This window comes from Vulpes lagopus, chromosome 8, assembly GCF_018345385.1.
Source record: "Vulpes lagopus strain Blue_001 chromosome 8, ASM1834538v1, whole genome shotgun sequence".
Taxonomy (NCBI): domain Eukaryota; kingdom Metazoa; phylum Chordata; class Mammalia; order Carnivora; family Canidae; genus Vulpes; species Vulpes lagopus.
Window position 1 is genome coordinate 27,998,691 of NC_054831.1, and position 20,875 is coordinate 28,019,565.

Here is a 20,875-nt window from a genome sequence, read left to right on the forward strand (position 1 = left end):
AACAAAAGTTTCAAAAGTCCAAACCCATGCTTAGAAACCAGAAAGGGGGCACCAAAAAGCCAGAGTTGCCTCAAAAACCCTGCTATCTCAAGAGAGCAGGGTAAAGGAAAGAACAGGACTGCACCACTAGAATAATGGCAGTGATTGTTAAGTTAGGAATTAATTTGCTAATGTTTTTCTGGATGCTGAAGATAGAAGAAAATAGTAGGGAGCATCTTCCTGCGGTAAAGATCATTCCCAATGGAGAAGGAGGCAAGGAAATCATTTTCTGGGGAGCAGACCTGAGAAGGGAGAAGTATTCTCATGATCCATTAGTGAGAATTGTTTATAGATGGTGATTCCCCCAGAAATCCAGGACTAGGACGGCCGAAGAGCCCAGAGACAGCAAGCCATGAGGAGGGGTCTTCAGATGGGAGAGACCGGTAATTAACAAGTTTGCTGTGAAACAGTATTTTACTTCGCGTTTAAGAAAAAAAGTCTTCAGTGGGATTTCATTTGGGGCTTTTGAGGAAGATCGATTTTATTCAATGTTTTAATTAGTTTTTAAGACCCTTGAGCCATTTCTGTTCCTTTATTCTCACCCTCTGTAGTTAGGACACCAGTTAGGAATTTGGCAGCATTTTCCCCTAAACATTTTGTCCTTTTGCGGTTGTCAAATATTGAATTAGATCTTGTTATAAACAGATCAGAAGCTGGCATTGTTGACATTTCCCTTCATTAGGAAGAAACTGAAAGCTGACATTTTCAACCTACCAGCTCTAGTTCGGTCTACCGATAAGAACACAGTACGAGCAATGAGGCAATCTGGTTCTTTTCTTGCTCTCATTACAGGCTCACTATGAGACATTAATTGATAAAACTATTTCACTTAATGGGTGCTTAAGTTTCTCTGCAAAGGAGAGGAAAAGTATTGATTACCTCTAGGATTTAAACTCTGAATGAATGAAAGAAAGCATTGATTTGAATCCTATGAGATTGATTAAACCCAAAATTTGAGATCTGAATGAATCAATGAAGATGTCGATTGAAATCCTGAAGTTGCCTCTTATTAGTTAATTTTTTCACTGTCTCTTTATTTGCAGAATCGGAAAAATAACAATAGCTACTTTTTCCTGTGCCACAGATATTACAAGGGATTAATTAGATAATGTGATGAAGTGCTTTACATAGTGTGAAATGCTAGACTAATGTTAGGTTTTGTATTGCATATTGCATAGGCTTATTGAGACATGTTATTTGGCTAGATAAATTGTCTTCTGGAATAATGTGAAGTTCAAGCAAGGTTTTGGAAAGCTAAAGTCCTATTTCACTCCTGGAATTCATCACTAGACTAAATTGATGAGTGTATTTTTCAACCTAGTCCCCTTAAAAGTTTGAGACTACAATTTTAAAACCTCATTCATAGAGAATTATCTGTTTGGAGGTTGAGGCCTGTGGCAGATTGTGGGCATCAATTTCAGTTTTTGAGGAAAGGGGGCAAAGTGTGGAAGCATGCACTTGGAGATCACAGCAAAATTCATGAGAATATTGATTTAGCTTGAGAAGTAGAGTGAAAGAACATTCTCCTACCCAACCAAACAGATGGCCACCTGTTAAAGTGGCCCAATAAGGGCTGAACAGAAAAAAAGGGAAAATGAGCAATATCAGATTCAATTCGCAAGATGAAAGTGGAGAAGACCTTTGAAGTCACCTTTTCTTTCTTTACATCCTATATAGTAAGTTCATGATTTGACCAGTTCCTTTTTCTATGGGGAGACAGTTTTATTCCTTACTAATTTTGATTCAATTCAGGGTGACCAATATTTGATCAAAACCACATGGAAAAAGCTTTGAGTAAAAGAGATTATCTTTCCTTTCAAATTCTGAGTAAACTAAGGTGTTACTCAATCCCCATTGGAATTTACCCAAGGGAGATGTTAACATTTTGAATGTTAATCAAGGCAATCCTTAAAATCTGACAAAAGCTAGTTTACTCCAGGCAACAAGTAACTTCATTGTCAATTGTTCTCTTCTTTGTATTAATAAAGTGAAGCTTTTGTGCCCACCAAAGGTGAAAGAACCCCTTCTTCTTCCTGCTAGTCAACACAAACCTGACTCCATGGTCTTCTGAGCAGAGCACCAAGTAGATCTCAGCTGTTCTCACACCCTGCTAAGAGCATTACTGTTCATGCCTTGAGGTATTTGTAGGTTAGGAACTGGCCTAGATGAGGAGTCACTGCATTCAAAATGATGTGTCTGTGGACATAGGGGTTTCTGAGACAATAAATGGGCATTTGTAGCCTGTAAAGTTATTCTCCCCTCAGGTGTAGATATCCTTATTCTTTAAATTTTGGAAATCGATGATATATATGGGTAGACAATAGAGAATGTGTGTCCTTTCTAATGACCACATATAGGAGTTCCATTCATGATGACTAAAACTCCAAGTTTTAGAAGTCCTTGAGGAATTGTGAAGATCTGCCTGAGGAAGACTGACCAAATGAAGGTAATTTATCTGCAAATCAATGACAGGAGATAGGTGGATTCTGAAAAATACAACAAAGTTGAAAATTGAATGGGCTGCTGAATTGATCTTGAGAACTTAGGCAAAAGGAAGCATGATATCTAGGAGTGCAAATTCCCTAGAAATTAACTTTATTTCTATGATTGACAGACTCATACCTTAGGGCCTGAGTCCCTGATAACAGTAAATGGACTATTTCATGCTATCCATGTGAACAAGTTGGGGAAATGGGGATGAGACTACAGTAGTAAAGTGAATTGACCTATGTTGAACATTTACATCAATGAGCATGAACTTTCACAGGATTGTGGAGTACCTGAAAGGCATGGAGGTATTGAGCCCAGAAAAGGAAAAGAAGTTCCTTTTTTTTCCCCCTTGGAGGAATAAGCATATCAGCTGTTTTAAAATACTTTTAACAGCTCTATCATCAAAGAGAAATTAGACATTCCTTGTATCTTAAGTAGGACAATTTGGGATTAGGGAAGCAGATTCCCTAGTATAAGGGAAAAAGTTTCTGTCCATTGGTCTAATGGAATGTACCATCTTTTGAGGTAGCAAATGCTACTTTCCTCACAAGTCCAAAAAGAGGCCAGTCTCCTTTCTTGGACATTGTCTAGTGGTTGCTTATATTAAAGGGAAGTTGTATAAGATAATTTCTTCTTGGTCTTTTCTAAACTTTTAGATCCTGAGATAAGATTGGAGAAGTAAGTTAGTGGTCAGAAAGCAAATGAACATCTTCCTCTTTGTCATCATGAACTAAAGGAGCATATTGTGTTTTGTCATGCAGAAAAAGTTTACATTACTAAGTGCCCGGGATTAGAGATAAACCAGGAATAAGGAAACTATAAAATCCACGGATAACAAGAATTTCCTAAAAGCATTACATCATGATATAAGCCATCAGAAAAAGCGAGTACTGCATTTTTTTTCAGAAGACAAGAATGTTTTTCAGATGTATTCAATCCAATTAGAATTGTTATTGCCATATGATAATTTGAACTACAAATAGTGTTTTCTCTCATATTCTAGGAGCAGTTTGTCTGAAAACCATATCCCTTTGCAAATGTAAATAAATCTTTTCTTGTGTTCCAAGTTATCTGCAAGTTCTCCTTTCCCCTCCTAGGCAGATTGTTGAAGGCCTTGATTCCCATTTTAGGAAGTTGATAGATTTTGAACTCTTTCAACCATGTAACCTATATTGAGGAATGCAGTTTATACCCTGACCCATATATGCATTGTAACTTAAGCCAAATATTTGAGAAATAACACAGATGCATTAGTATAATACCCTGAAATTATCAATTCAGTTCATTAATAATTACTGTTCATGCCCCACTAATTTCACAGGATTTGCAGATTAAGAAAACCCACTATTATAGCCAATACAGCCAGAAACTCAATAATGGCAGAATAAATGAGAAAATGAAGATCTTGCCCCTTCGGACATTTGATAAACTTGTTGCAAAACGATAAAGTTTGCACATATATTGCATGGAAAGTCCTGGGGCTTGAGATGCATTTTCATATTCCTCTTCACTTCCTTTCTTCTTGTCTTTTTAGCCTCCTCTCCCCGCCTCCCATAGAAAATCACACACCCCTCGTAGAAGCCACTTGAAGCATGAAAGTCCATGAGAGAGATATTTACATAGACTGCATTCACTCTGTGTATCTTAAAGCTTTGCAACTAGAGAAGCAAGTTTTAGCCTAAAGCACGTCTGCCTGTTTATGAACACATACAGGTGACTATGGAGATAATGGAATTGCTGATACACTGCTCATAGCTGCTTGGGTAACCATTCTTTTATTATCAGAAAGGCAAATGCAATTTTTAAGATCAAAGTGGACATCTCTTGGAAGCTACATTTATTACAAAAGGCTAAAGTGTCCACATTCCTAGGAATCAAAGGGACTTAAAAGCCAGAAAAGCAGTAGTATTCAAGAGACAAATGCAATCTTTGACGGAAAGCATCTGCCGAAGTAGGTGACAGGAACAAGAGGTAATTTAATTCTGAAAGTCACCAACTCTGCAAGCTCTGGGGTTAAGCAAGGTGCCTGATAGGGTGATAGCCACAGCCAGGGTCTGCCTGACAAAACATTTCAACTGTCAGTGCAGGGACTGAGTATACTTTCATAATTTTCCCCAACTCAGATTCCCTTGGTAGGCAGTGTGAACCAGTTTCTGGCCAAAGCAGGAGCCCCACTCAGCTACTGCAGTGGAAGCAAAGTAAAAGGTCATTATAAGCCAGTCACTATTAGAGTATTTGGAAAATCATCTTCAGTGAATACTAGCCCTGAAAACATGGCAGCCTCAGGGAGCAGAAATCAGACTATGGTCTTCCCCAGTCAGCTGCCATCCAATGGCAGTTTCACCATATTTAGGATCCTGTAGTATCCTCCCCCAAACCTCAACCTGGCTTTAAATCCTTCCCATAAGCCCTGTTGCCAAGGTTTTTGGATGGCTAACTTCAGGAAAGCCCAATGAACATCTCTCCAGCCCTCTTCAAATGCTTACTGGAAACTCCATCTCTAAAGACCTTTTCTAGTAGTTTTGAATGTCCTTGAAATCTTGGCCAAAGCATTTGAAAGAGAAACAATGGGAGTTTATAATTTCTTCTCAAAAAACTCTCCAGCAATTTCAGAGTATGATGAGGCCTTCAGAAATTCTGGATACTTGATAGGCGTGCTTCATATTACCAAAGAAATCATTTATGTCTCCCTTTCTATCAGGCTACTGTTTTCAGAAATCCCCTCAGCTTTCCTGAGAGTTTATCTCTCTAGAGACTAGAATTGCAAGAAACATTTTCCCGATGTTTATAATTTATTTTTTGTAGTTTAAAGGGTTAATGTTACAGAAGTGGTTTTTATGCTTGGGAGCTTCTCCACTGAAACCTTTACTGGCCATATTATTAATGAAAAGACATTATTGATTTTAACACATTTTAAACAGACCTTTAGAAAGTATGCAAAGTTTCAATCACAGACATTTTTCTTGTCCTGAGAAAACATATATAACAGTTTTAAAGTTGTGACAATTTTAATATGATCGAAAGGGTACAGTCTGAGAAATAGATCATAGTATGCCTTGGGCAGTCTCTGGGCTAACTTTTGAACAAAGTTAACCATTCACCATTTATGGTCCTAAGAGTTGGCCAAAGTAAGCTAAATATATATATATTTTTTCTTTTTCTTGACATGCACAATTCTCATGTCCACACTGGAAAAAAAAGGACTTAACTTTGTAGAAACCAAAAGATTATTGCAGATTCTTATCTATATAGAACTTAAATTAATGGCAGGGTTATCAATGATTACATTGGATATATCATTTTGATTGAATTGCCCAAGTTTAAGGTATGAGAGCACCTACTCAAAAGGACTGCTTTCCCTTTAAATTCCCAACAGAGTGTAAAGAGAGGCTTAAACACTGCTGCATATTTATATAATTTTCCAATAAACATGAAGTAAAATAGTTAATTCAAATGATTCTTAGGGAAAAGGCAAAAGAATAGAGAGAACTGAAGAGAAGGAGAGGATTCTGGGAGAGTATCTACATAGGGAATATGCATTTTCAGTGAACTCTGCATTTTCCTGAGTCTCATAGAGGCACACTTCGTCTGATGCCTAGCAAAGTTTGACAAGGGGTGATCCATGTTTTCAGCGCAGCTTGTAATTTGCTACAACTTGTAGGTCTGACTTTTCTCCAAGGTGTGGATATTGTCACCACCTGTTTTCATCCATTTTATTAGAGATAATTTTCCTCACAGGTATCAAGTTGACATGTCTGAAATGAATTACCTGCCCTCTCTCCCATGGCCCCTCCCTCAGCCACTACTCACTCAAAAGGGTCGCTGGGATCTGCCCTCTGGAGCTCTGGAGGGATGGGGATTCTTTTGTAGTACATTTCCCAGTCGAAGGCGCCTCGCATGGCATCCCCAGCTTGTGCCTCATACCCAAAATGATTGTGGTCAATGACATCGATCATGGGGCACACGATGGTTTTGTGGTTTAGTGCAATTTGGTCTGAAAAATGAAAGCACAAAATAGGAAATGACATGCCTGCTTAGGCCATCTATCATTTTTCAGCAAAGAGAATCCTACAAATCCTTCCTAATGCAGGGATGATGTTTGTAGCCTGGCTTCCTGTTGTTAGAGCACTTTGTGAAATCTGTTCCAAGCCTGGATTTAACATGATGGGACAGTGATTAGGTACAATTAGCGCTGTTGTATTTTCCTTTAAGAAAGTTATGTCCCAGAGAGACTTGCAGAAGTCCATTTAGCTCTACCTCTGTCACATTTTTGCTCTGACCTGTCCCCAATCTGTCATTTTATAGTGCATCCAATATGTGTGGAGTATAAACAGTACTTGTGTTCCTTCAAGCATATAGCAGGAGCTTCTGAGAAAATATTGTCCTGCTTTCTGGAGGTTCCAAAATGTAAATATTTAATTTAATGTGTGGTTTTTTTTGTTGTTGTTTTTTAGTATCTAATCTTATAATGGTCATGATGGCTGCTCTCCCGCTAAATGCTGACACATCACACACAGAATTCTTTGCTCTCAGGATTACCAGAGATTTTGCCAAGTTCTCTTTTGCCATTTTCCTTTGACATAGACTCTGTTTATCAAAGCTATACATTTTTATCTTTCCTCATTCTATCCCAAAACATATTAGATGGCCTGATACTACTCTTACTATTCCTGCTACTACTCAATTCTTGAGCAACTGCTAAGTGCTTTATACTCTTGCTATTTCTAATCCTCCTAGCAACCTTGTAAGGTGGCTGCTACTGTCATTGTCAATTTACATATGAGGTTACTGAGCTCAGATAAGTGAAATAACTTGTTGAAGGTCACTCATCTTTCGAGAGCAAAACCTAGGATGCGACAACTACTTAACGGTCCAATCCTGAAATCAGTTAGCTCTCCATCATGGTACTTCTCATGGGATATCTTTTCCGGTTCCAGCTCCTTCCTTTTCCATGTAAATATTATTACTGTGAGATTTTAATAGCACAGGGAATTGGCATTTACCTACTTGGGTCTCCTAGAACAGCTACATGTGACATACAGTTGACTATTGAACGACACGAACTTGAACTTCACAGGTCCCTTATAAATATATATTTTTTTCTGATGGAGTACAGTGCTATACATGTATTTTCTCTTCCTTATGATTTTCTTAAGAACATTTTATTTTCTAATTTACTTTGTTGTAAGAATGGGGTATATAATACATATACCATACACAATAAGGGTCAATTGACTGTTTATGTGATTGGTAAGGCTTCTGGTCAACACTAGGCTATTGGTAGTGAAGTTTTGGGTGGAGTCCAAAGTTACATATGAATATTTGACTGTATGGGGTGTTGGTGCTCCTAATCTCTGTGTAGTTTAAGGGGCCAACTGTACTTTCTTCCCAAGAATGTGCACTCAATTGATATTTAAGTATGACAGAACTTAAGTATGAACATCTGCTTTCTGGTTATTTGGACACTCTGATGTGGCATGCAGAATAAAATACATTCAAATATCTTAAAAAACATATTTTTTAGAAATAATGAGGTTTGGTTATCTTAGTATTATTATTTTGGTGACGCTGATAAGGCAGGGCGGAGAAACCACAGAATTCTGTAGAAGGTCTCCCCTCCATATTTATATATACTTTCCTTCTTTCCTTCCTTCCTTCCTTCCTTCCTTCCTTCCTTCCTTCCTTCCTTCCAATTCAACAACTATTTATTGAATAGAAATTATATGCCTGCCACTTTTCTAGGTTCTGGGAACATATCAATGAGTAACAACCACAAAAATCTCTGTCTTTAGCAGTAGAGCAAAGACCATCAATATACATAATAAATCTTTAAATTATATAGCACGTTCAGAGGTGATAAATGTGATAGAAAAAAGATTAAACAGGGTAAGGGGAATATAGAATGCTGGTATGTGGCAAAGTAAACAGCATGGCCCCAGGGCCTCTGAGAGCCTGGAGGTTGCCTTAATATTATTTCAGCTAACTCGTAGACAGGGAGAGCCCCAGCACTATTTCAGGTGATTCTTCACCAAGCACCCTGTGAGCATCCATTTTCACCTGAGTAAGTCTTGTAATGGGTTTTAATCTTTATCTAAATGGTGTTTCCCCATAGATGTCTTTGGCAGAGGGGGCAATCATTGCGGTGTTCAAAATCTCTCTGCAGGTGTTTTAATATTAAGGTTTCAGTGACTTTCTTCAATCAAATTCAGAATCAGGTTGATTTACAAGTTCCTTGACCAACAAGGAGTCCCAAGGTGACCCAAAGAGAATGAGTATGTTAAATTAACTGTCAACTTTCCCTTCAAATTTCCTTTCAGCTCTCATCCAGCTGTTCTAGCTTAGGGTGAAAGCAGCATGACTAATTTTTCATCTAAGGCTTGTGCCTACATTTCAATTTCCAGGGATCAAACAAACAGACTCTTAATGGGAAATTGAAATTCAGGTATAATCCCAAGGTGAAAAATGAACCAAGAAACTGTGTGGCTCCGCCTGTTTTTTCATTTTGGATGATGTGTCAAGGCACTGATAGAGGAAAATAAAAAAAGATAGTGATCCTGAGCTTGAATCATTTCTTATCCATCAGGCCTACAGGAAATGAAATGTTTTAATGAGAAAAAGTGGGTTTCTCTTTATTTTCGCTCTCTCTCTCTCTCTCTCTTTTCCTGTTGGATTCATATGAACAATCAGAGGCTTGATAATTGGCATTTAGGAATTGCTTTGGTTCATAAATAAATTAGGCCTTTTGCTGACTTCCTTGAGTATTCAACAGCATACAGGTCAAATTCAGTTTGCAGGAATCTCACTGTTGCTGATGAAACTCTAAATTGCTATGTCCTTGGACAAGGTACTTTTAATTAAAAGCTCAGAGGAATCTCTGGCCGCAGGAGCACTGAGACATTCCTGTTGATTACGATGGCTGGGCAGTCATCTGTGTAGGTATGTGTGGATCTGGTGATGCGGTGTGGTGTTAGTTGCTGGTCATTTCCTGTCTTAAATCCTACACAGTTTCAATTGATTTCCCCCCCACATCTTTTACTAATGGAGCTTTGCTGGTTCCAGCTGAAATCCTACACAGTAGTCAATAGCAAATCATTCTTTCTGAGGCAGCTTATTGTAAAGGCAGTTTTTACTGGCTTTAGCTCCAAGGCCAGGGATATATTTACAATAAAAGTTGATTTAGCGAAATCTAAAAGAATAAGGAGTCATACGGTATGTGCACACCAAGAGCTTTTTAGAAACATATATTTTTTTCCAAGCTTGCAATTTATTCCTCGTCCACTACTGGACTTTATGTCTGACTTCATTGTGAAGTAAAAAACAGAAGAGTCAAGCTCCAACTGAGCCACACATGTGTTTTCTAGCTTGAATGCCTTTTACTTCTTTCATGTTTCTAACAGTTCAACTGTGATGCGATAGAGAGGCTTCTTCTTTCCCTACTCTTCAGCCATATTGTGAGCATTATGAGATGTGTCATCTGGATAGTAGCTTGGAGTGTTTGAGGGGGTCCTACGTAAACTTGGGAGATTATATATTTAGGGCCCCAGAGCCATGCCAGAAGTGGCTAGGAGAACTGGCATTACAAATCCTAGAAAATGACAGAGCACTTACACTTGAACTGTATTCTAGGGGTGAATAATTTTCTTTCCTCATTTCTTAACAGTTCTGTAATCATTGTTAAGCTCTGTGTGTGTGGTGAGTGAGTGTGTTTTAATCTTACTGTAATTAGAACTAGAGCTTTTAAATATTTTTTTTTTCTGGGGCTGCTGCGTGACTCAATGGTTTGGCATCTACCTTTGGCTCAGATTGTGACCCCAGGGTCCTGGGATTGAGTCCCACATCGGACTCCCTGAGGGGAGCCTCTTTCTCCCTCTATGTCTCTGCCTCTCTCTCTGTGTCTCTCATGAATAAATAAATAAAATCTTTTTAAAAAACACTTTTTTCTTTTATTATTTACCTAATGATTATAAGAACAATAAAGGAGAATTTAGTTAGTTTAAACTAAATGAAACTTTTTCAAGCCTTAAGTTAGATTGCAGTTGGTAGTAACTAAAATGTCCATTTTAATGCAGTTGTCTAGTTACCTACTGGTCCTTAGCCGAGGTTAAGACAGAAGTCAAGGCTCTCACTGTAAAAACGGTAGAAGGGATCTCTAGTCTTTGTTGATTGCAATCTGAACAGAAGCAAGCCACAAACTCCCTATGAAGGAGGGTGATTCCCCAGGCCCCCCTGGTCCCCAAAAGGCCACCATTAGTATGCGTACTCACTAAGGAGTGGGGGCAGCCAGTTCACATTGACTTCACAGTGGGAGTCCAGGAACGTCAAGACTTCTCCTCTGGCCATAGATGCCCCCAAGAGGCGAGTCCGGATGAGCCCTTCCCTTTTCTTGGTGCGAACAATCCTGACTTTGGAAAATCGGGCCATATATTCTTCTAACTTATCCTTCAAGTGTTCTAGGAATGAAGCAGAGAGTGTAGAGAAAGAACATAAAACATTAATTGCAACAGAATTATCCGTGGGTGTTTATGCATTAAGTGTATGTGAATGATGAATCCAAGCTTACATCCATTTTTCTCCTCTCCTCATCTCGAGCGAAGACGCTAATAAGATTTTATGCCCAGAGGGTTTTTTTCTTTTACTTTATGTTTTCCAAAAGGCTTCATAAACTGCAAATACTGCCCTTTGTTTCAACACTGTAGAAGACATAGACCCACGAGAGCTGTACCATGTGCCAACTGTCGACCAGCTGCCACCATACTTAATCCTGGCCAACATTTGCCACAATGAGCATTGGCCCTCTGGTTCCTGCTGTGTAAAGTCAGATGAACATTCCAGCATATGGGTTCTTTTCAACAAGAGGGCTCTTTCCAGCAAAGCCATATCTATTTCTGTGTTTTGAAAATAATGCATATAAAACCACCAGAAAAAATTATATCTCTCAAATCAACAAGAACCAAACAGATTCTCTCCCCCACTCCTTCTGCTCCCAGGGTAAAAGGAAACTAATAAAGAAGTTTAGCATCTTCTGAATGGAAGTGTAAAAAGGACTGACTTGCTGTTAAAATTAGACAGGAAAAGGAGAAGGTAGATAGATACTACACAATCATTTTGAACTTAGCTATTTAAGGTTAGAAAACAAAAATTTTAAAAATGTCTCTTTGCCTAATTAAAAACAAACTGTAGGAACCAAATCGAATCAGAGAGCTTATTTACAGAGCAAAAACATTTCCTCCTGGCTGTTGTAAAATGCATTAATATCTTAGATCTTTAATGCCAAGTAAGTGTGTTTGATGTCTTTCTGTGGAATATGTACTCATATAACTTATATCCTATGCTTTTACTCTTTGGTACCTAAAACATTAGGAGGGCTTTGCTAGAGTTTCTAACAAGTCATATCTAATATTCATAGAAACAGAATCTTAGTATGCAATATGTTCTGTAGTTCCACTTTCAAACTTTCCCTGCATGTGTGCAATCAAAAGCAATATTATTATTAAATCCCCTTCTATGATCTGTAGCAATAGGGATTCACATAAGGATTTATGATTCCCTTCCCTGCAATCCAATTTAACAGATTTCAGAATTACTCATATTGGAATTTCTCTATGCATAAATTTTTATTTTTATTTCTTCTCATTTATGTAGTATTTTTTTTAAAATCTCAATTTCCAGGGCATCTGTGTGACTCAGTTGGTTAAATGTCCTACTCCTGATTTTGGTTCAGGTCATGATCTCAGGGTCCTGAGATCAAGCCTCACATTAGGCAACTCACTGAGCTTGGAGCCTGTTTGAGATTCTCTCTCTCCCTCTCCCTCTTCTCTTCCCTCCGTTGTGCACCTACATACATGTGCTCTCTCTCTCTCTCTCTCAAAAAAAAAAAAAAAAAAAACCCAAAAAAACAAAAAAAAAACAAACGCTCAATTTCTTTTTTTTCTGACTGCCCCATAACTATGCTTTACAAATGGATCAAGTAAAAAACTACTTAGTTTTCTAATTTTTGCTATAAAAGAATATTGGTAGGATCTTTAACAAGTGTTTTAGCAACAAATTGGTTCCCTTCTATTTTGTTCTTCCTGTAATGAACAGAGGTATGGAGATCAGACTACCAAATGCAAAGATTACAGATTTGAAGTCAGAATAGACCTAAGTGGGTACTAGGTCAGTATCAGTGAAATATATGAATAAGTCATGTAAATTCTCCTGGCCTGAATTTCTTTACCTATGAAGGGAATCAGGGGATTTTCTCCACTTAGAGTGTGGTAGAGGGTCCAGCTTTTGGTTAGAGACCTCACGGTGCTCATTCAGTAAGTCAATAATTGGAGACCTCCTAAGTTGCCTGTACTTATGAAGAGAAAGAACAGCATTTCCAGCTGAAGAAATGCCTTTGAATGCTCAGTCTGAAAGAAGAAAAACATAGGATTTTTGTTTCTTGGTGAGATTTTGATAATTCAGCATATTCTCTTTATGGAAAATTTAAAGAGTGAAAGGTTTTGGCTAGCAATAAATGAACACATAAAACGTGACGGCAGTATCATAGCTTTTCAACCGAAAGGCTGACTCCAAAGCATCTCTGTCTCTTTAAGACACGTGTGCCATACAAAGGGACTAACTTCTGCCCCCCACTCTCCTCTTTGCTTTCTCTCCCCTGCTCCTCTCTGTGCAAGCTGCAGAGAAAAATTCCAAAGGATGGCACAACACAGTGCCACCTGTGAATAAGACCAGATTGTACTAACCTGTTAGGGAAGTAAAGCAGAAACCTGCACCCAGTTTTGCAATCAAAGGCAAGGAGTAAGTAGCAAGTGATCGATCCTAGAGCTCTCTATATGCTACTTTTGAAAGGCCTGTGTTTGGTCAGGGTTTTTCATAGTAATAAATGTTTAAGAAGACACGCCATATCTCATTACTGTAATTTATTCAGGCACTGAAATCCTTCCGTATCTCCAATGTACATACAAGTGTCATTCTAGAAGTTTTTTTTGTAAACCAGTTATGTGGACCGCAGAAACATAGTGTCTTCTGGAAATTGTGTCACAATGGTCACTGGGGATGAAAGAAGTGAACATTTGTTAAACCCACCAAAAGAGTGTTCATTTATGCTCTTTCATGAAGCCTTCCTGGGCTTTGGCAAGTACCAGTGTGAATTTGGTCTTGGTCTTGGCGGTCTGGGCTGCAGTTAGTTCTTTCCTCCCTGACCCCTACGACTAATAGGAGCCTCCTGGGGCAAGGAGGACTCATTCTCTGTAGCTGCGTATGAAAGGGTTGTTTATTACCTGGGAGTATGGACTTTCCCTACTTTTTAGTTTATATGAAATTCTCTGGAATTTAGTGGGGGTGGGGCAGAGTAGGGGGCACTATCTCTGCATGTCTCCTTTCCCTCTAGGCACATTATCTGATTTTGTGGATTTTTCTTTGATTAAAACCCATTTTAATGTACTAAAAGAATAGTATGGTATCCATAAAGCACAAAGGGTTTGACCCCAAATAGAGTCATCTTATTGTTCAAATCAATTCTTTCAGTTTGAACTTTGCAGTAATCATTAGGTTGCTTTGCCTCAGAATAATGATCTGGTTGACTGCCCTTGTGAAGGGTCCATTCTCTTTTAGTAGTTCAGTTGTAATTTCTAATTGCCCATAACTCACAATGAAGACAGGTATCATCAGTCTAATTAGCAAATTAGACTCTCATACAACGGAGTTACTGGGGATGGTGGAGATCACTTTAAATTAAAAACATTTTGTATTTCTTTTATATGAACAAATGTTTAGATTTATTTCTAAAATATTATTAAAATGATTTTAAACATGATTTTATATTATTTTAATTCAAGCACAGTATCTTTGAAGATCCCATTTGAACTTTAGTTTTAAATAATGACAAGAGGGTTTATGGTATTTTTATAAAACAGGCAGATTTCTTTAGACTATGAGACATTTGGGGAACTAGTAAAATTTTTTGGTTGGTGGCTACAAAACTACTAGTTAAAGCCTGCTGAGTGGTATCCTGACAACCTGGACAAGTCAACACAACTTCAAATATGCCAGTTTTTGCCACAGTTTATTGTATCATTGTGAGGCAATAGGGAATGAAAAGTTGTCTGTAAGTGAAATTTTGGTGTCCAGTTCTGTATTAAATTTAGCAGTTTTCTTGATAATTTTCCTCTTTTTCTAGAGATTTCACCTATGCTCCATGAACTTATATGAAGAATATATCATTCACTTGTATATTTAAAGTTAAGGGTAGCAACTAAACACTAAAAATCACCTTCGATGACATGCACAGTCAAGAGTTGAGGACTAACTGGCCACATGCCTTTGGGTGAGTCACTACACCCCATTTAACCTCATTTTCCTTAGCTATACGGGAGGAAATTTGCCCAGTTGGTCTTAAATGTTCCTTCTAGTTCTATGATTCTATGGTTTCCTCCTGTCAAGTTTTACTTATAGAATAGATGTAACCCTATCGAGGACCTATTTTTTTCTCAAAAGCATCCTAATGGTTGGTATTTTGTGTTTCTTTGGGCTGTGTCTCACTTCTGAAAATAAGAGTCAAAATAAAGCTAATGTGTATCAAAGATTTAGTCAAAAAGCAAACTCCAGGGTATTTTCTTTGGTCAATACAGCATCTGTCTAATCTCCCGCAGTTCACTGTCTATAAGACTTACTGATGTCAAAATAATGACTTTGAAGCACTGTAAGTTCATCAAAGATTTATATCTGTTCAATAAGTTATGCTTATTATGTCAGAAAAATATAGTAGCAGAGTTTAGATAGCTTTCTAGTCTACCTCTGAGGAGTTGTTCCCAAGGGGACAGACAATCCAGTGACTATCAGTGTTATAGAGCATGGCTAGTGTGTCTCAAGTAGAAGAGCCACGAAAGGCCAAGCAAACAGCTGCCCTGTCACAGCAGCTCATTGAGGCTCAGCAACTTGTTGTCCAATTCCTTCTATCTCCTTTGAATTCCCTAATTTATATCCCAAGGAGAGAGCAAAAGGGGCAAGGAGACACTGTTTATCTAGAGACAGATATTTCTATATTTAATTACATACCTATGGAGATGAAATGTCTTTGATGTGTATAGTTTAATGTTAGCAGAATGTAGTAGAGCATGACTTTAAGATCATGTAGAATAGTTTCTGGTTGTTATGAGTTCTGGAATGTAATGGAATATATATACACAGTAACATACACATCTTCCTTTTATGGTTAATCCTCACAACAAAAATATACTATTAATACAACTCTCAGTATTCTAGGTAATTGGAGTTTATATCAGAGTGACAAGTAATACTTCATAATTAGGAAATATGAGATATTTTTCTATTTCTTAATCCACTTGACATATTCATGTGTATATTTTAACCAAAAGTGGCTGTGTTCAGAATAACTTTCTGCATAACGGAGCCTCTACAGACTTTTTCTACAGTCTTTACACAGGAGAAATACAGGCATACCTCAGAGATATTGGAGGTTGGGTTCCAAATCACCACAAAAAAACTAAAATCACAGTAAAGCAAGTCAAAGAAATTTTTTTGGTTTCCCAGTGCATATACAAGTTTAAGTTACAGTACATTGTAGTCTATTAAATAGGCAATAGCATTATGTCTCAAAACAATGTATATACCTTAATTGAAAAATATTTTATTGCTAAAAATTGCTAACCCTTAGGGAATTCTTATCTTTTCGCTGGTGGAGCATCTTGCCTCAATGTTGATGGCTGCTAACTGATCAGGGTGGTGATTGCTGAAGTTTGGGCTGACTGTGGCAATTCACATTAGACGACAGGTTTGCTGCAACAATGACTCTTTTCCACAACCCATTTCACGAGAGCATGTGATATGATTGGATAACATTTACCCAGAACTTCATTCAAAATTGGAGTCAAATGTCTCAAACCCTGCTGCTGCTTTATCAACTATGTTTACATTGTACTGTAAATGCTTTGTTTTCATTTCAACAATCTTCATAGCATCTCCACCAGGAGTAGTTTCCATCTCAAGAAACCATTTTCTTTGCTCACCCATAGGAAGCAACTCCTTATCTGTTCAAGTTTGATCATGAGATAGTAGCAATCCAGTTCCAACTTCAGGTTCTACTTCTAGTTCTCTTACTGTTCTACTACATCTCCAATTACTTCCTACACTGAAGTCCTAAACCTCTTATAGTCATCCATGAGGATTAGAATCAACTTCTTCCAAACTCCTGTTCATGTTGATGTTTTGAATGCTTCCCAAGAATCACAAATGTTCTTCAAGGTATCTAGCATAGTGAATCCTTTCCAGGAGGTTTTCAATTTACTTTGCTCAGATTCTTTAGAGGGATCACTATCAATGACAGCTATAGTCTTACAGAATGTATTTCTTAAGTAATAAGATTTGAAAATTGAAATTACTCCTTGATGTGTGGACTGCAGAATGGATGTTGTATTAGCAGACATGAAAATAACATCAATCTTGTGCCTATCTCCATCAGGGCTCTAGGGTGACCTGGCATATTGTAAATGAGCAGCCATATTTTGAAAGAAATCTTTATTTTGAGAAGGACGTCTCAACATTGGGCTTAAAATATTTAGTAAACCATGTTGCAAGCAGATGTGCTGTCATCCAAGTTTTGTTGTTCCATTTATAGAGCACAGGGAGAGTAGATTTAGCATAATTCTTAAAAGCTTAGGATTTTCAGAATAGTCAGGGAGCTCTGGCTTCAACTTCAAGTCACCATCTGCATTAGCCCTTAACAACAGAGTCAGCCTGTCCTTTGAAACATTAAAGCCAGGCATTTACTTCTCTTTAGCTATAAAAATCTTAAATGGCATCTTCTTTCAAGAGATGGCTGTTTCATCTGGTAAAAATCTATTGTTTAGTATAGCCACCTTCATTAATGACCTGAGCTAGATCTTTTGCATCAGTGCCTGCTGCTTCACTTTGCACTCTTCCATTCCAGAGATGGCTTCTCTCCTCTTCTTTCCTTATTAAACCTCATGAACCAACCTCTTCTAGCTTTCAACTTTTCTTCTGCAGCTTCTTCACCTCTCCCGGCCATCTTAGAATTGAAGAGAGTGAGGACCTTGATCTGGATTGGCTTTTGGTTTAGGGGAATGTGGTAGCTGGTTTGGTCTTCTATCAGGACCACTCAAACTTTCTCCACATCATCAATAAGGCTGTTTCTCTTTTGTATCATTCATGTGTTCACTGGAATATCACTTTTAATTTTCCTTCAAGAATTTCTTCTTTGCATTCATAAACTGTTTGATTCAGGAAGCCTAGCTTTCATCCTGTCTCAGCTTTTAACATGCTTTCCTCACTAAACATAATCATTTCTAACTTGATTTGAAGTGAGAGACATGTGACACTTGCACTTGAACACTTAGCGGCCATTGTAGGGTTATTAACTGGACTAATTTCAATATTGTTATGTCTCAGGGAAGAGGGAAGCCCCAGAAGAGGCAGACAATGTGGGAAAGGTTGGTCATGAAGCAGTCAGAACACACTTTTATCTGTTAAATTCACTATATTATAAGGGGTGGGATTTGTGGCATCCCAACAATTACCATAGTTTCATCAAAGATCACTGAGATCTTTCAAAGATCTTTCAAAGATCACGTAGCACTGTAACAAATATAAGAAAAATGAAAAAGTTAGAAATATGAGAATGACCAAAATGTGACACAGAGACACAAAAGTGAGCAAATGGTTTTGGAAAAATGGCATTGACAGACTTGCTCAATTTGGAGTTGTCTGTACAGACCTCAGTTTGTAAAAATTTGCAGTATCTGCAAAGTGAAATAAAGTAAAGCACAATAAAAGGAGGTGTGCCTGTCCATAGATTTTGTCTCTCATTGAGCTTCAGAAAACCGTCGATCTCTTTATTTTCTGGTTGACCACACTAAATCTGTCCCTTTTGATGGCATTCAAATATAGACATTTCACATTAGAATAAAAAAAAAATCTAACCAAGAAAGTAATAGCATTTGTGAAACCATATTCAATTATCTCTATTATGATTTCAATTGGGTTCTCTATGTGAATGTCCTATTTTCTATTTTTTTTTTTTAACATGCAAGACCTCTGAAGTCATTTGGGAAATAGCTGGGGACACTGAACTTAAATATATAGACAAAATGTATTCCAGCTCATAAAAAAAGAAAAGATAGAATTAAGATGTCATCCTTTTGCAACTCCTAACGAACTAATGGATGAAACCATCGATGGCTGCTAACATTACAAAAGGAGCTACAATCACCTAGTTATGTGCCTCCTAATGAAAGAATACATCACCATCCACAAAGTATTCTTGCCAAATACTGAATGAATTTGATCATGCCTTTAGACCCAACAACCCATTTATCGGAAGTAAAGGATTGGAGAATATGTCAAATGACACATCAGAGAAATAATCAGCAAAATTCAAACTATGGGAAATTCCCTAGGGCAAATGGCTTGATTTCTTCAACAAATAGACTAAAAGGTAAAATAAAAAAAAAGAGAAAAAAAAAAAAAAGAAAAAAAAGAAAGAAAAAAAAAAGAGAAAAAAAAAGAAAAAAAAAAGAAAAAAAATAAAAGGTAAAAGAAAAGAAATGAAAAGAGAATCCTAAAGATTAAAAAATTCTTAAGAAATACAGTGTATCAACCAGTCACACTGAGAGGATCTGATATGAATCCTGATTCTAAGATAGAGTTGAGAAAATAAAAAGGAGCCTCTGATGTCTGATAACTGTGCTCACAGTGAGGCTTATCTTTTCCTTTGGAGGTAACAATCTCACAGAACATCAACACCCAACAAGGTAACTCAGAGACCATAAGAAAGTGAGACAAAAACAAGATAGCCATGAAACCTACAATATTCCAAATCTCCTTCTTTCTCAGCTACAGTGGGTGGCTGCCACTTTTGACCAATTAGGTTTTTATACAGTTGTGGAAAGAATTTGAGGTTCTTTTCCCCCCAAGAGATTCCTTGACTCTGTGCAATCATGGAAGGAAAGAATTGGACACCGTTCTTCAGAAGTCGTTCACATTTCTGCCTGTTTTGAGAAGGAGGCCATGACTACCACTTGTTCCAGATTATCTTTTCAAGAATGTTTATATAGCAAATAGACATAAAAAGCAGAGATCATGTCTCTCCCAGAAAAAAGGGCAGGTTTATTTATAAGGCTTGGAAGGTAGCAATAGTGTCTCCCTCTGCATGCTTGCTTCCCATTATAGAAGATTTGAGTTCCATAAGTTCAAGATTCCTTCACTAAAGTACATCCACTGCTTTTGTATCTGTGCACACTGGCCTTGTACCCGGGTGACTTGGGGGCAAGGGGAATTGACACAGGCACCCTGATCATCATGTGGCTTCCTGTGCTGTTGGTACTAAAGTTCATCATCTCTGATCTAGGATTCTCATGTCTTCTGCCTCCATTAGACAGTGGCAGGCCATCTTGGCAACTTGTAACTAGAGTGAAATATCAGACTCGTTACAGTTCTTCACAGAGAGGAGGGAAGGCCACTGATGAAGGACTCTTAAACACTCCATGGCAGCTTTAGAGTTTTCTGACCAGGGCACATATAGAAATCAAGGGGAAGCAGTTGTTGATAATTACATATGCCAGACTATCCACTTCTGTACCGGTTGGGGGATATGAACACTGACTGGCTATTAAATGACATTAAGAGATTATTAATTTTTTTTTAAATAGGCTCCATGCCCAATAGGGGGCTTGGAGTCATGACCTTGAGGTCAGGAATGCTCTACCAACTGAGCCAGCTAGGCACCCCCAGACTATCCACTTTTAACCCTGGCACAGCCTAGCTCTGCTCAGCTCTGAACTCCACCGCCCCCCATATTTCTTTCTTGTTATTTTTTCCTGCAGTTAAATCTTTTCAGTATTTGAAAATATCTCTGTCCTCACACAAAAATGTCATAGTGAGAAACAGTGACTATGTTTATCTGGAGAATTTGGATACTTTTCTATGAGCAGCTCTTAGAACCCCATATTCCCACAGAGACAACAGGGATAGGTGGGATCTTCTCTTGGTGAATCAGGTAAGCAAGTTCCTTGGGATCCTCTCTCTTTTTCTCTCTCTATGTCACTTTTTATCATTTACTTAAAGGACAATTGAATTATATATTTTCAGAATGGCTTTAAATGTGTAACATATTCAGACCAACACAAAAGAAACAAAATGCCACAATACCTAATACATATGCTCACTGTATGGCCTCTTATTGTGTAGTAAACAAACACAGATCTAGCGCCTGTCATCACTCATGGAAAGCTTCCTTCTCTATGCTTAGCATAGCATGTAAATGGGTTTAAAACCTCCTGTGAAATGCTCACATATCAAAGATTATTTGAATACCTATGAGTAA

At 37.8% G+C, this 20,875-nt stretch overlaps 1 protein-coding gene across 1 annotated transcript in view; it reads right to left on the reverse strand.

Annotated features, from left to right (window-relative positions):
* The window catches only part of GALNTL6 (polypeptide N-acetylgalactosaminyltransferase like 6), a 1,140,566-nt gene that overhangs the window by 192,294 nt on the left and 927,397 nt on the right, over nucleotides 1-20,875 (reverse strand). Inside the window, exons 6-7 of the mRNA XM_041767135.1 lie at nucleotides 10,794-10,979; nucleotides 6,340-6,523 (exon numbers count right to left, since the gene is read on the reverse strand). Coding sequence (XP_041623069.1) covers nucleotides 6,340-6,523; nucleotides 10,794-10,979 — 370 coding nt within the window. The remainder of the gene's footprint in view (nucleotides 1-6,339; nucleotides 6,524-10,793; nucleotides 10,980-20,875) is intronic.